General features: G+C 39.2%; 2 protein-coding genes across 15 annotated transcripts in view; one reads left to right on the top strand and one right to left on the bottom strand.

The window, feature by feature from the left end:
• The first annotated feature begins 739 nt into the window (after positions 1–739).
• CHDH (choline dehydrogenase) lies at positions 740–13,229 on the top strand. 3 transcript variants are annotated; one of them, XM_039695508.1, is made up of 9 exons: positions 1,136–1,686; positions 2,281–2,638; positions 4,181–4,977; positions 5,423–5,574; positions 8,305–8,434; positions 9,118–9,252; positions 10,368–10,510; positions 11,310–11,412; positions 11,993–13,229. In XM_039695508.1, exons 3-9 carry the CDS (start codon positions 4,233–4,235, stop codon positions 12,409–12,411), a joined length of 1,827 nt encoding a protein of 608 aa, XP_039551442.1. In that variant the 5' UTR covers positions 1,136–1,686; positions 2,281–2,638; positions 4,181–4,232; the 3' UTR covers positions 12,412–13,229. The 3 variants fall into 3 exon arrangements, with proteins under 3 accessions (XP_039551443.1, XP_039551442.1, XP_039551441.1); XM_039695509.1 differs by lacking the exons at positions 1,136–1,686; positions 2,281–2,638 and adding an exon at positions 740–790; XM_039695507.1 differs by lacking the exon at positions 2,281–2,638 and having other exon boundaries at positions 1,145–1,686.
• Positions 13,230–17,237: 4,008 nt separating this feature from the next.
• Positions 17,238–25,258, bottom strand: part of CACNA1D (calcium voltage-gated channel subunit alpha1 D) — a 172,279-nt gene continuing 164,258 nt past the window's right edge. For all 12 annotated transcript variants that reach the window (XM_039734212.1, XM_039734202.1, XM_039734205.1 and 9 more), the window contains 4 exons: positions 24,622–24,785; positions 21,851–21,972; positions 20,919–21,239; positions 17,238–19,437 (listed from right to left, as the gene is read on the bottom strand). In XM_039734212.1, coding sequence (XP_039590146.1) covers positions 19,144–19,437; positions 20,919–21,239; positions 21,851–21,972; positions 24,622–24,785 — 901 coding nt within the window. In that variant the 3' untranslated portion in view covers positions 17,238–19,143. The remainder of the gene's footprint in view (positions 19,438–20,918; positions 21,240–21,850; positions 21,973–24,621; positions 24,786–25,258) is intronic.

The raw sequence follows: 25,258 nt of genomic DNA, 5'->3' as shown, positions 1-25,258 counted from the left end.
TTAAAGATCAAGTGTACACATTTACTCATAGTTCTACGGGGAACAATTACTCTTTCCCATTAATGAATAATTATTCAGAAGTTTGGAATGTGGTGCTTGAATGTGAATAACCAATCACCCAGAGACTGTCCATTATCTACTTATCCGATTAAGAACAAAAACATGAACAAGTAATTAAGCTAGAAAATTATTAATGGTGCAATACATTCTGAGAAGAGTGGTGAGGAAGGACGTGGAAAAAACCCAGCATCTACAAGCAATATCAAAGATACTGCAGCAGAAACCATTGTCCTCAGATGATGTCAGGAAAAAGTACAAGATGTCACAATAATCTTGGTTTGTCTTCATTATATCAGCTTTGTTCTGCCATGAGCATTCTGAAAGGATAAACAAGACTCCCGGGTTTACCCTCCCAGAGTGGCGCTGCCTCTCCACACAATTCCAATCCCTGGCCAGTTCTCAGGGAATTTTTAGATACTGTCATTACCAGCACATTTTAAACCAGTTTTGTCTATAATGAACATGCACTACATTCACATATACTGAAGATATTCAGAGGACAAAGACAATAGAGAAGTAACTTATCTGAGTTATATTGTGGAATTCTGCCTACCCAGTGGGAAACTGTTCAGAATTATGATTGAACTCTCACTTTTCAGTGATACAGCCAAACCCAAAATCGTCACTGCTGAGGTAACAAATCCGTCAACACAGGCAGGCCCGGCGGGACGGCGCGTTTGCTGCTCTCACTTCTAACCCGGGCTTTCTGCTGGGAACAGGCATTGCACAGGTAAGGATGGCAATGACAGCCCTCAGCTGCAAGTTCCAGCTCAACTTTCACAGGCTGCCTTCGAGCACTGCGCCCAGCGCTCATCCATACAGAGACACCTCCCGTCACCGCCGGGACGGAGCAGGCACGGGCACGGAGCTGGGACACCGGGGGGTTCATCCCCAGCCGCGATGTAGCTCCCAATGCTCCCACTGGAAAGCGTTTACGCAGCCAGGGTGGGGGAAACTTTTTTTCCGCCCCGCTAAGAGTGGGGTGAAAAAGTTGCAGCTCTCCGGGGAGGAGCGGGGTGGGGTCGCCTCAGCGAGGCTGGGTCTGCCCCGCGCCCCGGAGCTCCGCGGCGGAGCTGGCAGCCCTGTCCCGGGGGAACCTGGCAGAGCTGGCGGCCCCGTCCTGGGGGAACCTGGCAGCCCTGTCCCGGCGGGGCAGCGCAGCCTCCCGGGGACTCCGGCGGGATGGGCGAGGCCGAGGACTTCGCCCGCTGCCCCCTTTCAGCTCCGGCGAAGCCGCTCTCGCACAGGCTGCACAGCGGCCAAAGGCTGCGTTCCGGGGGGAAGTCCCAGCCGCGCTCCTGCCCTGCCTCCCCGCGGACTCTCCCCTCGCAGCCCACAGGGGCCCCGCACTCCCAGGGACCACCCCGCGCTCCGCCCGCCGGCCTGGGCGGCGGCTGCCGAGGGTCGGCGGCAGCCCCCACACGCGAGCGGCCTCCCCGGCCTGGGCTGAGACAGACGCGGCCTGTGGGTGCCCCGTCCTGCGCAGGGGACCGGACAGACCCATCTCCCTCCTGCTCGGGCGGCCGGGCGGGAGCGGTCCCGGTCCGGTTCGGGAGCCCCAGAGCGGGGTCGCGGGCAGCCCCGGAGCCCACAGACGCGCTTGTGCACACAGGAGGAAGCGGCGAGGTAAGTCGGCTTGAACACTTTCAGCCCTGGAAATGAAACTCACCGCAATGTTTTTGAAAGTGAATGAACTTTCTCCCTGGCAGGAAGGAAGGGAAAGTTAGCCAAAACATTCTGCAGCAGATACATTTAAACCTGTTACACTGCCTGCAGCAGGGCAAAACAAACAAAAAGCAAGATCTGCTTTAGCCTGAGGAGCTCTTCCTCCTGCCTTTACACAGTCAGGCCTGACAGCATTTGGTGGTAACATGAAGAGTTAACGTCCTGACCCATTGCTCTGCTACATTATGTGTTGTCTGTCCTGTGGACATCGCCGGGAGATGTCCATCTGCCAAAGAGAATATTCTTGTTACTCCTTTGTCAACGGAACAGGCAGTAAGTGTTTCAGGCACTCTCCTTTTTTTTTTCAGGACCAGTTTAGAAGAAATGGGGTAGGACAGTGCTCATGTGAAGGGACCACTGAAAGAGAGTGGATGTGAATCAATATGGCAAAAAGAATTGTGCATTGAAACTAGTGTTTTAATCCGTTCAATTAAAACATGTGTGCTAGATTTATATTAAATCAGACTGACTTAATTTTTGACCTCTGCGCTTCAGAACTCAAAAGCACCAAGGTTTGTGAATCATCTACACACCGACTGTCAAAGTCACTTGACTGTTATGGCCAGGACACTGCTGACTGACTTCACTCCCAGCTCTCTTTACAAGACAACAGTTCTCTCAGGTGTTATTCTGCCAGTCCTGTTCCATTTGAAGTAAAACAACAACAAAATGCAGAGAAAACTGCTATAACATTTAGAAGAGTTGGCTACAAAACTATAGTTGCCTACTGGGACAGAGTGTCTTTCCCAGGTTATCAGGGCCCAGGCCCATGTTCTACCAACCCCCCTCACCAGTTTGGTGCTCCTGGATCAATAAAGTCCTGTGGCCCACCAGTTCTGCAGGTTAAACACAGGTATTGCAAAACCATAGCCCTCTTCCTCATAACCAAAACAAGTAAAAACCTCTCTACCTTTGCATCCTCTGCTGCATCACAAGAAGCTGATAAACATTTTTCTTCAAGAAAGACTCCTTTAATAGACTTCACCTGAAAAAAAAAAAAAAAAAAATCCTGACCCGTCCCCATCTTCAGCTGGGAACAATTTCAAGTTATCCATGTGAGGAGAATCAGCTGTGTGAACTTTAGCCTCAGACCTATCCCCAGCATCTTTTCTTTTTTCCTTTACAGAACAAGTTGTTATGCATGGTTGGTTGTTCATTCAGAAGTTTTGGGGTTTGTACAGCCCCAAACAAGTTTATTACAAGTTTTCTGAAGAAAAGTTGTAGAGTTATGCTTCTTCCAATCTGTTTCCCAAGAATAAAGGAGCATACTTTTGCAAATGAATGTGTATAAAATTGTAATTGTACATGGAAAATTTTAACACTTAGCAGCAATTTACACCTAATTTTGTTACAGAGGATTCAGTGTATTTCAGGAGAATTCTTGCTTATCTCTCACAGCAAGTGCTGGAAGAGATAAGTGTAATGGTCTCTGGATAAGTTGCTGTCTCTAGAATACAGGACAACAGCTTAGACAGAAGTCATGGGCCAGGGAGAAGTGTTATTTACAGTCCAAGGACACCCCATTTCACTAATTGTGTAGACCAAAAGGAATGGTTTCAGGGGGAGGGACCAGGAGAAACCCTTCAGGCTGGCCAGCAGGATCAGTACCTGTGACACACAGAAAATCTGGCACTGAGTCCCTGTGTCCAAACCAGCACAACTCAGAGCTAAACCTGTGGTACTTCCAAGGTTCACAGGCTTCTCTGAAAGTAAAAAACTTGCCATTCTTACTCATCCTAAGGATCTGGTGGCATTAGATTGTACTTTTGCAGGATCTGGGTTTAGTAGCAAGGTAGAAAGGCACAGATGGACAGATCTTGCCTTTCCCTGTGTTAGGAGACACTGCTGCAAATCCAGAAGTTTTCACCATAGGGATAGCTGGAAATGAGTTTGCTACACATTTGTTTTGTGGAGACACTCTCTGGCAGAATGTGCAGTGATTTCCATTGTCAATTGTCCTGTGTCACAGACTCGCTGTCACAGACTCACAGGGAAGTTTTTCAAATTGCTGTTGTTCTTGAATTCTTGCCTATTAGAGGTGGTTAAAGAGAAACTACAAGGAATGCAAAAGTTTCCTCCTCTTCTGGATTTGGCAAATACTTGAAAATGTACTTCTGTCTCAGGAACCAGAAGAAAATCAAAATCAGACTCCATATAATATAGGATAGTGCATTTGACTGCTACATAGACTGCACTAAGAGAAGAATAAGACTAAATAATAATAATTAATAAATTAATAATAATAAATAAATAAATAATAATACCTCTTTATTGCCATTGTTAACTTTTTGGGTAGTCCAAATGGGTAAAGTATACCATTCTCACCTGAAAATGACTGACATTTTAGAGGTAGCAATGCTTACATTTTAATTAGTATCTTTGGGATTTTTTCTAGGGTATACCACTGGATTTTATCAGAAATTCTGCAAGAGTGACTATCAATAAAGATGTCATATTTAACAAAAGGATTTAAATGTCCCAGTCCTGTGATGTGCAAAGTAGCAGGAAGCCTGTTTAAAGCACGCACGTTAAAGAACGCGTTCAGCATCAACGAACAATTCAAAATTTCACGTGCCTCATCCCAACTGAGCTCTGAAAAGACAAACTCTTATGATTACATCATTGTGGGAGCTGGCTCAGCAGGCTGTGTGCTGGCCAACAGGCTGACAGAAGACCCGCAGAGCACCGCGCTGCTTTTGGAAGCGGGCCCCAAGGACACCCTGCTGGGCAGCATAAGGCTGATGTGGAAGATCCACATGCCTGCTGCCTTAACCTACAACCTGTGCGATGAGAAATACAACTGGTACTACCACACCACTCCGCAGAGGCACATGGAGGGCCGGGTGATGTACTGGCCCCGGGGCAGGGTGTGGGGTGGCTCCTCCTCTCTCAATGCCATGGTCTACATCCGCGGGCACGCCGAGGACTACAACCGCTGGAGCAGGGAGGGGGCTCTGGGCTGGGACTATGAGCACTGCCTGCCCTATTTTAAGAAGGCACAGACACACGAACTGGGGCCGGATCAGTACAGAGGTGGGAATGGCCCCCTGCACGTGTCAAGAGGGAAAAAGAAGCATCCTCTCCATCAGGCGTTCCTGGAGGCTGCCCAGCAAGCCGGGTATCCCTTCACAGATGACATGAATGGCTACCAGCAGGAAGGCTTTGGCTGGATGGACATGACTATACACCAAGGTAAATCAGAAAGAGGTCCTTGAGTAATGTCTGTTTCTGACCCAGAAATAATGTTGAAATATGGACATGCAATCTGCACTGAATGCCATTTGAGTGTTTAGGTTACTACCCAGCTGTGGCACTCTGCATTTACACCCTATGCGTTTCTCAGCAGCTTGCTATCTGTACAGTGAAGTACTGTATACTTTATTGCAAGTTGCACTGGTAGAAAAGTTCTGATCCACAGTTAAATTATGTCATTGTAAAATTTGTTACGTTAAAATAATATCTTTAATTGTTATATCAAATCAGATTTGCTTTGAACTCTATAAATTCTATGAAGATTTCCCTTCTTCATAGAGGGGAAGTCTTCATAGAATTTATAGGCATCCTGGTGGTTATTGGCCAAAATCTGAAGCATACTGAGCATGACTGTTTTGATGTTTAATGTAAATATACATTGTAGGTCAAAGATGGAGCACAGCTAGTGCTTATCTTCGCCCAGCCATATCACGCCCAAATTTCTCAGTTGCAGAGAAGACACTTGTAACAAAAATCTTGTTCCAAGGAACAAAATGCATTGGTATTGAGTATGTGAAAAATGGGCAGAGGAAAAAGGTAAGAGATTTTCAATTTTCAGTATGAGAGGTATGAATCAAAGCTAAATTATATATTTTTAAAAAAACTTCTGTTAAAAATATTCTCTTTTTTTAGAGGTTAGGTTGTTTCTTACAATATATGATTCCTTGTCAGTTATTTCACAGTAGATGATATTCCAGTTGTATTGATTTAGAGATTAACTTCATCATCACATTTCCATCTCCCAGTGCTGAGGGAACAGGCCATAACTTGATGTTTCACAGAGTGTTGTGTAAGACTGGAGCCTGTGGTGCAACTGTGCCCTGTCCCAGCACATTGACCAGAGTGCTGCAATGGGGATGTTTCTGAAAAACAATTCTGGCGGAGGAAAATCTGTAAAAGCCAGATACTGAAATGTGAATGGCTCAAGGGATAAATGACAAATCTTGCCTTATGCTTGGCTGTGGAATGAATATTTCTCAGTTTCAGTCCAACCCCAGTGAAAATGTGATTGTGACTCTGGATAATTTGCTTGTATTATCAATTGACTTTCAATCCATTGACTTCTGTAGGATCCAAACCATCCTCACTTCCCTTAACAGCTGATTATGGATTATTCTGTAACCAGGATATTGACTGAAAGGGGTTTGTATGTTAATAACCTAAGAGATTTGGTCACAAAGGACTATAAAACAATTACAAAATGCAATAATAATATCCTAGAGAGAGCTGAGTACAGATCTTGGTGGTTTGAGTTCAGTAACCCTTATAAAACTCAGCAGACAAGTTCTGTGACTGAGCACCAGCCAGAAGTTAAAATGCAGTATAAATAATCTGTTCTTTGATTTTTCTAAAGCACAGATCAAATCTGCTGCTTTCTAACTGGATTGCAAATTATAATCATTTTACCAATATGAAACAAAAGTTGCAGAACCTTTAACTGAATTTATAAGCTATTAAATTTCTGTGAACAGTACCTCTAATTGCTGTTCTTGTGCCGTCATCAAGATCAATTTTGTTGAAGACAGTCTTGAAAACACAACTACACATGATCAAAGGCTTTCTGAATACTGGATCATTTAATTGCAAAATTCTTTGATTGCTGTGAATTTTCACACATAATAAGCATGAATTCTACATAGTGAAAAATATATGTTTATATCATGTATTGTACAAAATACACCTTCAAAGTATTTCCCTTCCTTCTTTCCCTTTCCCCTCCCTCCTCCAGCATCAAAACTGCATGATTAGTATCTGCTTTTACTTTCTGGAAAATTTTATACCTGTCAGGATGGAAGAACTAATAATTTTATTGCATTATGACCATCAAGATGAAGCAATTGACTACATTAAAGTGTTTTTGTTTTTACAGTCTATTTTAGATATAATCTATTTTACATCAGTCATCAGCAAAATGAAAAGATCACCAAACCTGATTCAAAAGTTATTCAGAATGTATTCACCAGCCAGTGACTTGTTATTTGTCTAACACTGAAGTCCTAGAGGTCTCCCAGGACTCCAGTAAAAGTAGGAAAGGTAGACTGAACATTCCTGGAGTTTTTAAGTTCAGAACCAAGCAGAAAAGTGTATTTACACTTAATATTTCATATAGAGGATGAAAATGTTTTAATGTATTATAGACTAACTCAAACTAAAGTGTATCAAAGTCACTTTTTCCTCTTAGCATGTTAGCTGTGACATTATGGAAAACTTTGTGTGGGCTAAGAATAACTACAGTGCTGACTTGCAGGGGGCTTAGACTGAGCAAGCATCATTTGAGTGTTGCTCTGAACAAGCTGGTACCAGTTCTGTGTGTACCATAGAAAATGTAAATAAGTTAAATAAATTTGTATAACATGCAAAATACAACTCTAAATATTGATTCAACATACTCTGATACAGTGTTTATTAGTCTTAACATACTAATGATTGCCCAGAGCAAAGCAGTAACAAATAAAAGGTAACAGCACTGGCCATCTGTAGACCATATTGGATAAATAGTGTGAAAATGCTTTTTATTATTATTACTTGGATGTTACTGTAGCAACATTTTGCCATCTTTCTGTGTAGCTGAGGTGTCATTGAAAAAGGACAGGATTCCAAGTTAGTATGCATTCCTTGCTAATCTGTTAAAACTCCCAGTCAAAGGAAAAGGAATCATTTAGCAGCCTGTTTTATGGCCAGCTCAGGGCTCAGACCAAACCATTTGATGAAAAGACTCTGAGAAAAACAAAATTCAATCTATACCTGCTACTATTTTATCAGTAGTGCTTTAGTAAATGGTGAGGGGGGGCTTTTGAGGACTACCACAAGCTAAGAAATCAAACCTTAGCCTTGGTTGAATTTAAAACAAAATAAGCTCTTGAGAATTCTTGAACAACCATGTCTGTGAATTCCAGATCTTCCTTAGGAGTTCCAGTTTTAATTTATAAAGGGTTACTGAAAATGGCGGAGAAGCTTAGCTGCCTGATCTGAGTGCCACAGGTGCTGTTCCCCTGGCAAGCAGGACAGGAGCTGAATGTTTCTGTGCCATACGGTTTGAATGGATTGTAAAGATGGGAATAAATACAGGAATGATCAAAGCAAAAGCTTGATTGCTTCTCTCTGTGGAAAATTCTGACAAGACAGGAATACATTTAAATGAGGAAAATGTGAGGGAAGGGTGTCTAATCTGGATCAGAACAGCATATCCAAGCAGCAGCCCCTGATGTTGCTTGCATTCAGCTCAGGCATTATAATCTTAGGCCTTTTGTGCTCATTTCCTTTTAGGTTTCTGCCAATAAGGAAGTTATTTTAAGTGCAGGTGCCATTAATTCTCCCCAGCTGCTTATGTTGTCTGGAATTGGAAATGCAGATGATCTAAAAAAACTGGGGATTCCTGTTGTTTGCCATCTTCCTGGTAATTTTTTTTCTTTCTTCTTTCATCTTCCTGTGGATGCAATTGAATGACCATTAAATCAAATTAATCGCGAAATAGTTTTCTTTATGTCAGGTTGTGTAGACTGAGACACATGTTGAAAACATGTTCGTTACAAATCAGTGGAAAGATGTATTGATTTTATACAAATCAGTGGAAACATGCATTGATTTTACAACTAAGCAACAAACTCCTACTCTTTCTTCACCCCATTTGACAGTGAAAAATGCCTTTCTGAAGGCATATTTTTATAATTAAGTAGCACACTTGTCATTATTAGTTTTGATCCACTACACATGGTGTAAACTCCCACTGTCATAAATATTCAAATAGAGAAGAAATAACATTAACTTTTCCTTAAAGCTAAAGTTAGCACAGTATTTAGAAGCAGTGGCAATTTCAGAACAACTGCTAGATCTGCCATTTAACTTTCTATTTTCATTCTAATTATCCTATGTTTATGTAAAACCTTATTCTGACATGAGCAAAAGGCTGATGTGACTCATGGCCTTGGTCTGTGTCACCACTGCCCCTGTAAGAGCTTGGTTTAATTCCCACTTAAGTTGTTCTCTGCTTGAAACATGGTGGGTAATTTTTCTGTATGAAATAACTGGGTTTTTTTTCCTCTCACTTTCTTCTCCTTCCCCCCTTTCTACCCCCTGCAGGAGTAGGCCAGAACCTGCAAGATCATTTAGAAGTGTATGTCCAGCAAAAGTGCACCAAACCTATTACTCTGTATAGTGCACAAAAGCCACTGAACATGGTGAGGATTGGCCTCGAATGGCTTTGGAAATTTACAGGTATGAAGCAAAGTATGCAATCATTCTACCACTGACTGATTGAGAATCATGACAGCCTTTTATCCATGAGTTTTATAGGCTGGGAGCCTTAATATGTAATCCTTTTTATGCTCTGAGAAATAAATGGAATTTGCAAATGGATTTGAACTATTTCTTTTCTTCTATACCAGAATATTTTGAAGTTTTTATATCTTAGGTAATGAAGGAGGTTATTATACACCACTTTTAATATTCCTAGATCTCATGCAAAGAAAAATAATATATTTAAAAATCAGTGCTACTAAGAAAACTATTGCAAAAAAGGTGGAGAAAGTATTCTATTTTAAATCAATGTGATGTCAATAAAAACATATTGTTGAGCTGACTTCTGTATAATTGTCTTAAAAGAATTTATTTGCTGTTCTGATCAGAATCCTTTTGCCCTGCAAGTAAATGTGAATTGACTTTCCTCAGAATGACACATGAATTTTACAGTACCTCAATCATAAGTTGTACCTGTAAACATAATCCTTGATGGCAGTCAAATAGCTTGGCCAAAGTTGAGCTCTACATCACTTGCTGAATTATGTTATTATTTGACAACTTATTCTGGGTATACGTGGCTTTTTACCATGCAAGTAAATATTGAGAGCTAACTAACAGTTTTAAACAGAAATGAAAATAACATAAAGCACTTGCAGGGCTTTCATCTTTCCCTTCAGGGCAGGCACTGTGGATGGCTCTGCCTGTTCCATGTGACTGATGGGATAACTGGAGTGCACATCACGGAGTGAGCAGTGCAGGAATATCAGGATGTGCAGCCAGCTCCCTCTACACCTCTTAGGATCCAAATCTGCTTCTGGAGTCAGAGCCTTGACAGGATAACTGTAACATCCCATTCTCAGATCAGGGGGATTTCCAAAGTTATGCATATTTGCATTTATCTAGGAATTAAAAAGCAGATGAAAGTGGTGCACAGTGCCTAAACTACAAGCTTTTCATAATGGATTTGCATTCCTTGCGACTGATGCACTACCAATTATTCATGGTAGTGCATCTACAGGTTAAAAACAAGTGGACTTGTTGCTCTGTGGAGGTATTTTAATGGCATCTTCTCCCTCCTTTTCACTCCCTAGGTGAGGGAGCCACGTCTCACCTGGAATCTGGTGGTTTCATCCGGAGTGAACCAGGGGTTCCTTACCCCGACATTCAGTTCCACTTTCTTCCCTCCCAGGTGATTGACCACGGGCGGGTTGCTTCCACAATGGAAGCTTATCAGGTGAGTAGAAGAGAATGTTCCAGTAAGACTTTGTAGCCATTAGCAAGGAGGTTTATGCTCCATTATAAATGTTGATAATTTGGCTATATACTGAAAAATACTGTGTTCAGTATAATATGCAATAGACTGCTTAACCTCCTTCACTGGGGAAAAAACACAGCCTTCTTATTTGATAGTGCCACCAAACTTATGTTAGTTTTTGTCTCTCGGAAAGAAGGCAAGTATTGAATTAAGTATTCACTCTACTGAAGTGCCCTAGTGCTGTGGGTTAGGACACAGTTTTGCAGTGGAACAAAAGTGTTCCACTGCAGTTTAGACAAAGGTTTAATGAAAATATGTGGAAACACTCATTTACTCACTGGCACAAATCCAAGCCCTTTTTTAGACTATCATCTTGATCCAAAACTCTGAGTGCTAATTCTGGAGAACTGTCACTGAATGTACATGCTTTTCCTTGCTAGTCTGTTTTCTTCAGAGATACAATAATCTGGTCCAGTTGCTGATTGTATTAGAGTGCTCTGATAGTACTAAATTGGAATGGTTATATTTTAAATGAAAAGAACAGCTGTGAGTTGATGTGACAGGCATATTTGCTCCCTGCAGTGCAATTACATATTTACAAAATAAATTATATAAAATGGAAAAATGTTCAATGGTATTTTCCACTATCTCTGATTAATGTTTATATTTGCTGAATTTGTAAAGTCTGTCTAAATTGCAAAAAAAAAAAAAATAAATTAAAAAACCAGCCATGCTGAATTTGGAAGTAGACCTGGTGGGATTGTGTCGGGTGTTGCAGGTCCATGTGGGACCCATGAGGAGCACAAGTGTGGGCTGGCTGAAGCTGAAGAGCTCAGACCCAAACGACCACCCCATCATTGAGCCCAACTACCTGTCAACAGGTAATTGCAGCCTCTCCTTGCTCTGTCAGCTTATTTACTGCCTGCTTCAGTAGCTGATTTTTGTACCTACTCAACACCAGTTCAGAAGTGCTGGTTGGTACATTGTTAATTATTTCTCATTTATAAAAGTCAACTAGTATGGAAAGAGGTGATTGTGCAACCACTGTGTAAACTAGAAAGAATTTTCTGTTGGGGATGAAGTCAGAATTCTCAGTATCTGCTGTGTCTTGCTGTTTGTTTTGTCACCACCTCTGCTTGTGAAGGAATAATTTCTTTTGCTGCTTTGTGCTGAGACTATTTTTCTTTTCCTAGACAGTGGGCACAGAAAGATAAAGTGAAATTCCTCACAGTTCACATCTTTCCTTTTGGGCTTGTGCAATATAAGCAACAATTTTCTTCACACTGGATGTAAATCTGTGACTTTGAAAAATATTCTGCTTTATCGTGGCTTTCAGCAAGAAGTGAGAGACTTTCCTTCCAGCTTTTTTCCCCACAATTCTTGCTTTTTTCTGTTTTACATTCTGTGTATACTGGTAAATTAAATGTGTACTTATAATTTTCTTATTTTCTCTCTATACAGAAAGAGACATTTGGGAATTCCGCCAGTGTGTCAAGTTGACCAGAGAGATCTTTGCTCAGAAAGCTTTTGAAAAATTTCGTGGGCCTGAAATTCAACCAGGAAATCATGTTCAGTCTGACAAAGAAATAGATGCTTTCATAAGGCAGAAGGCTGATAGTGCTTATCACCCCTCCTGCACCTGTAAAATGGGTCAGCCTTCAGACAGCACCGCTGTAGTGGATCCCCAGACAAAAGTAATTGGGGTTGAAAACTTGAGAGTAGTTGATGCTTCAATAATGCCCAGTGTTGTCACTGGAAACTTGAATGCCCCAACTATCATGATAGCAGAGAAAGCTGCAGATATAATTAAGGGCCTCCCATCACTTCAGGAGAAAAATGTTCCTGTATATAAGCCCAAGACCTTGGAAACACAGAGATAAATAAGTATTCTTATCCTTTCATATAATTTGCTATTTAGGCTTTCATCCTTATGTTGGCATCTCATACTGAATGTGCCAACGTGATAAATATAATGAAAAATAACATATCCTATTAAAGTAACTATTAATTTGAATAATTTTTTGTATTAGACTACCTACTGTTTTTTTTAATCAGCTGGCTTCAGTTCCTTTTTTAGAATCATAGAATATGCTGAGTTTCATGGGACCAATCAGGATCATTAAGTCCAATTCCTGGCCCTGTGCAGAACACTCCAAGAATCACAAATTTAGTTAAATATTACCTTCTGTGGTATATTCAAATATTCTTTTGAAGAAAAGCTGTTTCTAAATGACAAGGTTGTACACATCAGCCAGAAATACCATGTGACTGCATGAGGAATGGAAGAGATTAATGTGGGCTATTTTGAAATTATTATGTTATTTGAAGAATTTTAATTGCTATTAGAATGTTACCCAGGAAAATAGCTAGTCAGTAATCACCACGTCCTGCAGAGAATGGTCAAACAAATGTAAGCACTTATGTAATTTCAAATTCAAGAGCTGAAATAGTTTGTATCAGAATTCATAGGAAAGGGAGGAACCTGCATGTGCTCAGAGTTTGTCAAACGTGACAAACATTTCCTTTATGAAAGGAATGCACAGTTTACAAATCCCACTCAAAGTTAGATTTCACTAAGCTCAGCAGCCTCTAACTGTAGATCATTCAGGAAGAAGATATACAGTGTATTTATCAGAACTTATTTTTCTAAAAATGCAGAACTGGAGTTGAAATTTATTAAAATCTACTGGAAAATTGATATTTCTTTTGTTTTGCCTTTTTTTTCACGAAGTGCTTAGTAGGATTCTGCTCACAATTTAAGCTGATGTAGTTTTACCACTCTAGCAGTAAGAGATCTGCACTTTCTATAACATCCTTAAAGTGATTGGTCTTTGCTCAGATGATTGTTTGCAAAAGATATTTATCAGTAAATATTCTGAATGGTGCCTTGCTAACACTCAAATTTTATTTAGAAAAATTACAACCAAACTATATTTAAAATGAAATGTTACTCTAAATAATTGTATAAGGTCAAATATTGATGATATGGGAAGAGGTCTTTTTTAAATTAGACGGCAAATATCTTATTCAGTGAACCAATGCTATATTCTAGTTAGGACTTAAATCTATGCTTTTTTAATCTTCAGATGTGTAAGTTAAGATACTTGAGCTTTCATAGCTGTTTTTGGTGTCAAACTAAGGTACTGATTAAAAAAGCTTTTTTAAATTAGACGGCAAATATCTTATTCAGTGAACCAATGCTATATTCTAGTTAGGACTTAAATCTATGCTTTTCAAATCTTCAGATGTGTAAGTTAAGATACAGCTTAAGAAACAGCTTTCATGGCTGTTTTTGGTGTCAAACTAAGGTATTGATTAAAAAAAAAACTAAAGAAGCTGAACTCAGTGAAGGAAATTTATTCCATTGATTATTTTGTATTTATTAAATATTCAAAAGTAACTTCTGACTAAGCAGATGTAAAATCATAAAGTAAAAATCTTCTGTAGCCTAAGATTGATCAAGACTTGTGGCAAAGAGAATAAACATATTTTCAGCAAAAAATTGGAATTTTGCACAATTTTGACAAACTGTAGAAAACCTTGCTGACTCAGATGTTGGCTGGAGGGACAACTGCAGATGTTTAAGGCAGACACTTGTACCTGGTGCTGCTCTCTGTAAGGCACTGATTGGAAGCTCTGCTGTAGGAAAGGACTTCATTCCTTAGAGCATCTGCATAAACACAAACAAAACCACTGAAGATGGATTACAGCAGTGAACTCTGCTCCAAAGGGAGACAGGTAAACCCTTTCTATGTATGTGATGCAGTTCTTTGAAATGAGGGGAAGAACAAGAATATTTCACATCATAGGTGATTGATTAGCTGAGTTAAGGAGACAATTCCTCTGGTGCAACTGTTTGAGAAAAGCATGGACTGTGTATTGTGTACCTCCTAATGGCAAATAATTCTTTCTCAGCACTTATGTTTGTGAGATTTTTCTTTAAGGGTGTTCAGTAAGTTCTAGTGTCATTTGGAATACAATAAGGATATTTTAAGTTATATATACTGGTGAAACTTACCACAGTCCTGTGCAGTTGAGAAGGGAGGCAGTTTGGCAAGATGAAACACTGAAGTTCCTGCATTTGCAGATTTACAGTGTGGCTTTCCACTCCAGGCATGCAAGATGGGAATTGTTATTACGCAACTGCAAAGGATTAACTAGCCACTGGCTTACATAACTCACCACTGAACATGCACAGACCTCTCTGCTGTTACGCCAAGCTCCAAAAAGAGAAGTAAATAGCAAGGTTAGGTATCCACACTGGTTTACATAACTCACCACTGAACATGCACAGACCTCTCTGCTGTTATGCCAAGCTCCAAAAGGGAAGTAAATAGCAAGGTTAGGTATCCATGTGTCTTATGCTCAGGAGACATTGCTGCACTGAGAAATCAGATAATCAGGCATTTCTTCTGAATCATCATTTTTTCTTGCAGTTCTAACCATCCACAGACATCTTGCAGATTCCTCCCCCTCTAAACACTTGAACATCTTCATTGCCTTGAGCTGCAGTTGCTTTACTAATTCCAGCCTCACTGCTGTAGAACACTGAGGCTCCCTCATGAGATTCCTGTGATACATGCTGAAGGGTTTGTTGCCCTGGAGGAATCTTTAAGTAGCATCAATTTACCATTAATTTGTCCTGTGTTGTACCTGGTTGCTGATATTGAATTCCCATTAAAAATTGTTTTGACTTCCAGCAGAGTCAAGTCTGCTAAAGGGTCCTTAGAATAGGTCTAGGTTATTCTAACATATCCTGTGGAGCACTGGCAGTCTCACAGCTACAATTAACCATCTTTTACACCTTACTGGACTGCAGAACACAGGTTGTAATTCCACAGTTTTACCTATTTAACAAAATAATACAGAGCGAGTATTCCCAATTCTACCCAGATATAAATTCTATAAATATGCAGATAATATATTATGGGTTCAAAACCAGTTAACTGTAAAAGCTGTTTAATTCAAGAATTACTAGACCTGCCAGTATGGCTTGGGCCAGCAATGGTACTGCAATAGAACACCAGCATCTCCTTGGAAATGGCTTGCTGCAGATGCTCCAGGCAGTTGGAGGTCTCTGGCTGTGGACAATGAGATTGAGAAAGAAAAGTGACCAAAAACATTTCTTTTCTACACACATTTCAACTCAAGTTGTTTCAATATGAGAAGTGCTTTTGAAAGCAGCACAATATAGCAGTTTTTGTAAAATTGCATTGTATTCAATTTATGTAAGCTTTTGTACACCACAACCTTAAAATCCTTGCCAAGTGCCTGCTGTCAATTACTCTGCAACCAAATTAGGCAGTTGTAGGAACCCTGGAAAAGTGGGCTTGGAATATGCATTCTCTATAAATAAGCATTAAAATGGATTTTGATTAATACTAAAAGCATAAATAATATAACATAGATATCATATATAATCAAATAATAATACAAGTAATTAAATATTTTTATATTATAGTTAAAATGAAGAGGGAGAACACAAGCATATCTTATTACATTATTAGAATTTTTAGTCTCAATTCTTCTGTCAGCCAAACTCCAAAAAGAGACACTGTTTCAAATATGAATATATGTTATAGATTCATTTTTTCAGTGAATTTACTTCACTGTAGAATACTTACAAGTGTTTAATTCTTTACTAGTATTTTCTCTCATTAAATACATATGTAAACAAATTTGGAGTCTCATAAATGATGTTTTAATTGTTGAGAAAACTTCTAGATTTTTTTGTACTAATTACTATGATTGGTAGTATTCTAAGTATGCCAGTTACCACGTAATTATGCATATATTGATTAATTGTTACCACATATTTCAGTAGTAAAACCAAACAAGTATTCTTTGAATCTTATACAAATGTTCTCCCCTATGCCAAAAACTATATAGAATATGGTCTGCAACTAAATTTCCTTCATTGTTTATTTTTGCAAACAGTTCTCTCATAAAATTTCATATCTTCCTTAAAGAGCCTCTCATCACACTGTTAAAGGCTGAGGACAAAGAGCAGGAAAATGCAGTGAGGTCAGCATATTGTTTTCTCTCTCTTTGGAGAAATCACTAATTAAAAATCTTGTCACTCTGCTCAATCTGCTGGACCTGACATGCTATCAAATGTCCATGCTGGACAAAATACAATTCTGAGATTGTTTTCAATCTCAGAATTGTATTTTGGTAGGTAGAACTTTGAAATCTACTCAGTAGAACAGTAGGTTCTACTGTAGAACACAGTAGGTAGAACTTTGAAATCTACTCAGCAGAACAGTAGGTTCTACTGTAGAACACAGTAGGTAGAACTTTGAAATCTACTCGTTGTTACTCCACAGGGATAGTTCCATTTTGGCCTCCCAGATTTTGTTTCTGTGAGCTGGGAAAGTGTAACAAAGTGAGTACTGCTGGGTAACCTCCCCAGGAGCTTCCCAAGACAGCATGGAAAATTTATTTAGATGTTTCAGGGTATTTTAGTCAAATTTCCCTAATCATTTCCATAGGTCTGTCTCTGGAGAAGTAGTAATCCCTTTTGCACATGAATAGTCTGTTTTATTTCTTTGTGGTTAACAGCAACCATTCATAAAAGACTTCTATGATGTGACACTGCAGACTGAGACCCCATTCCACACATTCCCTCCCATTCCTATAACATTGCAAATTGAATTTAACCTTTGGAACTTCTTGGTGAAAAAATATTAGTAAAAGGACTCCCAAGTATAATAAAATTATTACACAGTTTTATTTTGAAGAACATTTTGCATTTGTTTTAATACAAAATGATGTAGGTCAAGAAATAATTTACAAACCTTTAAGTTCTTATCCTGGCATTTGAAATAAGAACGATTTCAGAGGAAGTCTGTAAGCTATTCATAGGAAACTGTCATTATGTACAAAATGTTTATTGACATGTTTTAAACATCACATTTGTAAAAATGTGAACTGGATTGCTATCTAGCATAGGAACTACAGGTAAAACCTGATAAGATAACTTGTTAGAACAAGTCATTGTTATCCAGTGCTAACAAAATAGACAGTAGCTTTCAGGGTGTTTTAATTATCCTCCAAGGTCATTTCAGCCTCAAAGACATTTCAGGGTTTTACTGCATTGTGAACAATATCGAAGCCCTCTCTTGATTGCATAAAAATAAATCTTTGAAATAGTACACATAGAACAACAGAAAGGTAGAGGCAATAAAATAATATCTTTTTTATATCAAGGTTTTTGGTTCTGCGTAGAATCATACTATCAAATTTCTTCTCTTTCCAAGCAGAGAAAGTAGTAATGAAGTAAAGCATTTTCATTTACCTGTGAAGTATTTTCTGCCTCAGATATTTTCTGTGTCAATTTAGGGTATGTAGGAATTACACTTTGTGAAAACTAATTGTCTTATGATCAGGAACACCCTGGCATAAACTTGCCAAGGTTTTTGGGGTTTTTGCATGGGGCCATTACAAAAATAAAATTAGAGCTTACTTTTCAGTCAAAAAAAGGGAAATTACTTTACATTTTTAACCTTTCCAAGTATAAGACTGAGTGGTCAATGGTGCATCCCTTTCACAGAGAGATTCTTTGACTCAATTATTTTTAAAAAATCTGATCTGTTGCCAAGTTCACACTTGACACTTTATCCCAAAAAGAGATTTACACTGAGAGGTGGCTCTATTTAAATATTTATGCTATAGATCTATATATTCCAAGTAAAAATACTTCTATCTAGAATTCTGTGGAGAGTTACAATAATTAGGGTCCATAAATATTGCTGCAGTTCAATTACGGTACAATAATTACAAAATATAGAACATCTCTTTACAAATACAAATCATTGTATATTACAATTAATTTACAATATTTTCTACTATATAATTTTTAGCAAACTATCTTATCTAGTTCTACTATAACCTGGTTGCAAGTGCATTAGTAAGAATGCAATTATTCCAGTATATTTTGCCCTTAACATGATAGTCATAAAACAGACCATCTGAATGATATTTTCCTATGTAAACGGATGTTACATATGACGGATTATTCTTTATATAACTTCTTTTTCCAACGATCTCTAACAGGTAGAGCATGACAAATCATATTTTAGAAGAGCATTAAGAAAAGAAATCAGGAGGCAAGTTTGAAAACAATGGTAGAATGGATATGCAATGGGTAGCTGATATGCTTTGAGCACTGAGGTAATGACATTATTGGTTGTCATCACTCATCTCATGTTGCTGTTTCCCACACAATCCTGTGCCAGACCTATAGAGACATTGTCACTGACAAAATCCTGCTCTGCTAGGAAGGACAGCAGCACAAGGTTGAAAGACAGGCAAGATATTACACCTCAGAATCCTGCTCTAGCCCTCAAAAAACTGATTGTCACAATCTGCTTGGTTTCAAAAGAACCTCATTCCTACAGAGGAACTGAAGATTCCGTGGGAGGAGACTTGACCTACTGCAGCTCTGTTCACATTTCGGCAACCTGGAGATAATAAATTTGTTAGTTATGGCTTCCTTGAGGTGCGACATCACTCGTACAAAACTTGGATTGGTTATTCACTCCAGCTAGTGCCTAGCATCTTGAAACTATGAGGCACTTTTTCTGTTATTAGAACATTTTCCTTGCTAAATACTATAAGCTTGTAATGCATATCATTTCATCAGCTAAGTCTTCTTCATATCGTCCCGTTTCCGGCTCTTCGTCGCTGTAGCCAGGACCAAAATCTTGGAGTTCATAATCTTGTCTGCTTAAAATTGGAAACATATCCCCATTGGTCCCATTGCTGATATTCCCATTGAGAAGGTTACTTGCTGCACTCTCCATCTCGTCAATAGTCATGTCACATGCATCAGCAATCTCGTGTTTTGTAGCCGAAACAAATTTAGGGTCCTTTGCATACCTTCCTAGGCCTTCAGATATAAGTACCTGGCAGAGGGAGGGGAGAGAGTGAGAATTTCAGTGGAATTACAGAGCAACAGACAGATCATAGCATTGCTCGTTGATGAAAGCACTAGAAACCCCATGCTGAATCACTGGAGCAACCCACAACCAGCCAAATTGCACAGGTAAAAAACAATTAAATGAACAATGAAAAGCCTCCAAAGAACACCACGATGTGCAATAATGTGAGTGCTGCTGTACATCTGGCACTTCTCCTTACAGATCTGGCAGTAGTCTTTGCTGAACATCAATCATCAGGCTGATACATTGAAGACAACACTTAATACATGTCAGATGGTGCAGTTAGAACAATTGTCTGAAATGCAGAATTTTATATGTTCTTGGTACTTTAGAGTACATGGAAAAAAGATGTTGAATTCCCATTTGCAAAAGCATAACAAAATGTGTTGTATAGCTCATAGCAATGGAAAGGAAGTGATGGATGGAAGCTACAACATTAACTGTGATTAAGAAATGCTGTACACACTATCTTAAAATCTTTTTTAATATAAAACTGAATTCTTAGCATTCTTTAATACACCTACAAATCATTCCTTGCAGTTGTTATTCTCCTCTCTGCATTTAATACACTGATTTGTGGAGTTTTTGATCTTTTATTCAGATTACTGCAAAAACGGGGGTTATTTCTATAGAAACAACAGAGAGAACAGGCATATTCATCCTCTCTTCCTTATTGCCATTGTGCAAGGATACTCCAGTACTGATGCCCATCTGAAAACTTACATTTCAAAATTGTAAAAGTATCTTTAGTTCTCTGATTAATCTCTTACTAATGTGAGGATCTGGATTCAGTATAAATCCTTTACTACACAACAGTTATGAATGAATTCCCCTCTTTACCTAAAAGTAAATGAATGAATGAATTCCCCTCTTTACCTAAATAGTTTGTGGCTATAAAACTAAAAATCCATTTTCAGAGAGCTGATGCAAACTTGATGCCTTGTGAAGGCTGACCTAGAACAGAGACTAGACAGAGCTAAAGAATAAAGTAGGTATTTATCAGAAGACTGCAATGGATCCACCTTGGGCAACATCAGAGCCCAGCCAGGGCTACACCCAAGATGAACCAGAAATGGTCAAAAAATGGACGACCAGTCATAAGGTCTCTCACTTTTATAAGTTTTAGCATATTTGAGTTAATTATCCAATTATAGATTTAGCTTATGAAGTCCCATCCTTCTTGTTTTTCTCTCTTCAGTCCATGTTGTTTATGCTCTTGGGCTTGAGATATGGGCTGGTTGTCCTTGGTCCCCAGCTAGAGAAGGAATTGTTTTGTCTCTCTACTCTTTGAAGAGAGCTGACTATCTCCTAATATGAAGCTCAGAAGTACACACTAAAGCAGCACAGAATCTAAAAAATACACAAGCTAAAACCTGAGGCATCAGACTTAATTCTGTGCTTTGAAGAGTTACCCCCAAACCCGCGCAGAGCCACGCAGCACTCACCGCCTCCACCAGGCTGTCCGCGCTGCGCTGCTTGTCGCTGTGTTTGTGCCGCAGGTCGTTGGGGACGGTCAGGCTGGCTGGGGTGAACGTCCTGTAGGAAATGTCGGGGTCATCCGTGTACCAGGAGCTCCTGTGCAGGGAAGGCAGGCTGCCGTTCATGTGCTCTGTGGAGTCAGCCCTGTCCACCTGGATCAGAGGGGTGTAATAGGGGGAGCGCTCCCTGTAGGGAGGGGTGGCAGGTGGGGTGGCCCAGGAACGCGTTGAACGGCTCGGTGAGTGTTTATGAGCTTTGCTGGAGTCCAGACCTGCCACAGCCATCACCTGGCAAAGGGAACATTTTAGAAGTTAGTGATTTCAAATGCTCAGTCATACTCATTTCTCACTTCATCAGTTAGCTCAAAACAATTTCTCAGGCAGCAGCTATGCAAAGTTAACATTTTCTGATATGTAATAGAGGAACAGGTCTGAAATTTGTAAATTGAATCAACAAAATGGTATTTTTTCCATTTTACTCATATCACAAAATCTTTTTGATTATACAATACATTAAAGGAAAACAAAATATAGAAACATTCCTTCTGTCCAGGACAAGATAGGAAGCTGTCAGGATTTTCAAAGCTGGGCACTGAGCCTCAGAAGGTGTCTGACTTGTACTTGCAAATTGTCACAAATGCAGTTGAGATAGGCAAACATTAATAGACAGCTACTGCATTATTCAGTCCTGGTCAAAATTTAGGGCATGGTGACTCTTTGTGAACACTCAGTCCAAGGGGCAGGCAAATCATTCTGTGTTTTGTACAAGGTTGATGTTTGAGAAGCCTTGGCTCTAGCAACAAATACCCCAGTACTGCTTCAAACAACAGTGAAAGGAGTGCAATGTAGAGGCTGGAAAGATGTAATTCACTGTTGATTAAGGAAGAGTTTGAGTTTACCTGCTGTTGCATTAAGTGAAGTGGCAAAGCTGTGCGATGGTGGAAATTAGGAGAGAGTGGGATGTCGTCTTGGCTACTTTGTCGGCGGAGGCATTCAAAGTTAAAGGAAGATCGTCTATGTGCTACAGGAAAACCAAAAATCGTTAGAAAAACAAAGTATTTTTCTTCAAAGTCTATTATTTCCAGAATTTCAGGGTGAGTGAACTATTATACAAATAAAAATATATCCTCCAGTAAGAAAAAGTTGTGCTAATGGAAGAAAGTGGTGGGTTATAAAATAAAAGAAAGATTAATCACATAAGCAAAAGCAGTCCAAGGCAGAAATCATAGAAGTAACCTAACAGAACTGGACAGAACTGGAAGCAGCTGTTTCAGAAAACAAGCTTGTCTGATGCAGCTGACTGGCTCAGACACTCATCTGCAGAGTTTTGCCATAACCTGCTGTGACTTTCTTCTTTCCTCCCCATGGCTTCAAGCTCTTGATTCTAATAAACCAGATTTCCCATAGGAAACATAAAATCTCCAGTTCCTTGGAAGCAATATGCAATGTGTAAAACCATATCCAAGTCAACCCAGGTTGTCAATTCCTAATGTTTATTCTGTTGCTTAGGACCACAATCATTAATGGTCTCTACTGTTATGTGCACTTTCATGATAGAAAAGAAAAAGTGGAAATTTGAACTGAATCAAGATGTTTGGCTGATGTAGAGATGTTTCAGTTGATCTTGTTGGAAGGCTGCAGAATGATGGGAAGCATGTGGGTATCGTTCCCCTTTGCCAGCTTCAATGCTCAGAAAGCCTGGATGCTTTCCTACAGCTGGAACCCAGATCCACCCTCACAGCTGCAAGCACTGGAGTGGGACACTGGAGAGACCAGTCTGTACCAAGTTAAGTGCCATGGAGTTATGGCACCCCACAGTTATCATCAGACACTTCATGCTGGATACTAACAAAGAGCCACTGAACTAAAACAGGCACCTCCACGAGGTCATTCTGTCCAACTAAAGCAAACTTTGTCTGTCTCCTTTGTCTCTATGACAAATCCAAATACAGGAATGTAAGCTTTAGCTCCTGATTCTAATATGCTAAATGTCCCAATACCAAAATGTATAATAAGCAACCCAAAAAGTCCCTTCATCCAAAATAAGGACATGCTTCTCTGCAGAGAAGAGGCTGAAATAAAATCTCAATTATTCCTCAGTACACTTCTGGAAGCTGCTCAAATACTGTGGTGATGAGTTTGGTGTAGAAACATCCAGAAAGCTTGACACAGAACTCAATTTACTGCAGTACTCAGCCAAGGCACTGGATGAGTTCACTTGGACTGATTCAGATGCTAGCAGGAACTGTTTAGTGCAATACTCCATGTCTTTTTTTTTCCTTTTTTTTTATTCATGTGAGACAATCAAGGCTTCCTCCCCAGGCCAAACAGCCCATACACTAGTTACAAATAAGAAATTTGAGATTCTGCTAAAATCTCTCAACTCTTTTCCTGAATATAAAATAAATGGTTATGACAGGAGGTCTGACACTGATTGCTCTTATGACATTACATTGGTGAAAGTCAAGGACTTCCTAAATTACCCTTATGCAACTTTGATCAGAACTATGTCCTCTTATCCTAGGATATCAAATAATTTTATCTAGTACCTTAATCTAGTTTCCTGTAGATGAGATAAAAAGCATAACTTCCTCTAAAGAAATTACTTCCAAACATTGTCATTAAAACTTTATCTCCAAGACTGCAGTTAGAGGAAACCTTTAACCCTCCACTCAAAACATTTTCATGGGCAGACCCTTGGACAATTTTTATATAAAGTTTTCCTCCTGCAATCTGTGGAATGGATATACAAAGCATCTATCTATTTCTTTGGCTTAAAATTCCTCTGTTATCAGAGAAACTTGTACAAAGACATATAGGGGTCTCCTTTCACGTCTCTCCTTCATCTGATGTGTTTCCCTTCTGCTACTGAAAGACAGACAGTACCCTTCACTGGTGTTCAGCTGAGTAATTTACTCTCTGTGGTGCAAGACTCATTCTGCCCCTGTGTCCCCTAAGGGCAGAAAGCCAAAAAGCAGAGAGCATTGCCAGTCTTATAAGGAGATGAGTGCCTAAAGTGTAGATCCAGTACTGGCAGTATTGCTGGAGAATGATACCTTTATTATATAAAAATATATTCTGCTGCTGCCTTTTACCACAGCTTTCTGTAGCTTTAAACAGTCTGAGACTGTACCTCAGATATAAAATTATCTCAATACACTTGAGAATCTCTGAGACAAGAAAAAGCCTTAAAAAGAGGTTGCTTTTGCACTCAGAGGTCAAAGACCAAACCCAAGAATTTTGAGTCTGTGTCTAGTTTCACCAGAGGATTAGCACTGATAATCTCTGCAGTGTGGCCTGGAACATACAAAGACAGAATTGCAAGATAAGAAGCATGACATCTTGTAGAAATGCATATGATGCAATATTTTTCTTGAGATAAGGAAAAACCAAGGGTTAAATATAAGGAAGAGAAGAAATGAAAATTAAAGAATCAGAAAAAAACATCTGTTGACAATGCTAATTCCATCTATAAATTGAAACATCTCCTTCAGAAGAAACACAGAATTTTAAGCATTGTTCCTGAGACAGCAGAATAAAGTACCAATGTCAATCTGAAATAAGATGTTTAATATCCAAGTTTTATAAAAAATCGTTTTTAAAGTGGAATCTGTCTGAATGCATTTGAATTATTTCAGATTTTCAAACCAATTGTCCTTAATGTACTTACGTGGTGGTGTTGGAGGTAGCAGCCGTCTCCTAGGAGATCTTTTTGTATCATAACAGATCTGTGAATCATCTTCCTCAAAAAAACCATGTGGGTGATGATAACCCTTTGGTCTCTCAAAATCTGAGTCATGGCAGTGATATCTACAGTGGTAATCATATCTATGCCTGCATTCAAAAACAGTAACGAAAATATTCGTTCAGTGAATTTTTGTAAATAGTTACAAAATTAGTTTCCTTCTTAAGGATTTTCAAGTCTACTTTTTCTCCAGCAAGGGAATTAAACATTGCATTCTGTAATTGCACAACTCAGATTTAAAATCCAGTTTCTGTAGAATTTTGAGAGAGGGCATATACTTCTGTACTAGTACAGTTACATGGTCAATTCTCAGGTTAAATTTTTAATCATATTGTATTTTCAATGAATTTATTCTTATCAGTACAGGCAAAAATGTAAGATCTCAGTCACACACTGCTTGAAAAAGTAAAATAAATACTCTCTTTTACTCCTGCTATGTTCTCTTCAGAACCTTGGGTAAGGTGCAGAGCACAAAAGATCAGAATGGATTTAAGCCTCTTACATTCTGGATATTCTCATGTTTAAAATCAGATCTTGAAAGGGTGTTACTTGATGCTAACTA

Source organism: Passer montanus, unplaced genomic scaffold (assembly GCF_014805655.1).
Source record: "Passer montanus isolate IOZ18808 unplaced genomic scaffold, ASM1480565v1 scaffold9, whole genome shotgun sequence".
In the NCBI taxonomy this organism is placed as follows: domain Eukaryota; kingdom Metazoa; phylum Chordata; class Aves; order Passeriformes; family Passeridae; genus Passer; species Passer montanus.
This window is presented reverse-complemented; position numbering and strand designations above follow the sequence as displayed.

Bases quoted from the DNA above. Each gene is read 5' to 3' on its own strand.
- CHDH (XM_039695509.1), top strand. From the start codon at position 4,233: ATGTCATATTTAACAAAAGGATTTAAATGTCCCAGTCCTGTGATGTGC. The intron at 4,978-5,422 runs GTAAATCAGAAA...TATACATTGTAG, and splicing joins GGACATGACTATACACCAAG to GTCAAAGATGGAGCACAGCT. The intron at 10,511-11,309 runs GTGAGTAGAAGA...CGGGTGTTGCAG, and splicing joins CCACAATGGAAGCTTATCAG to GTCCATGTGGGACCCATGAG.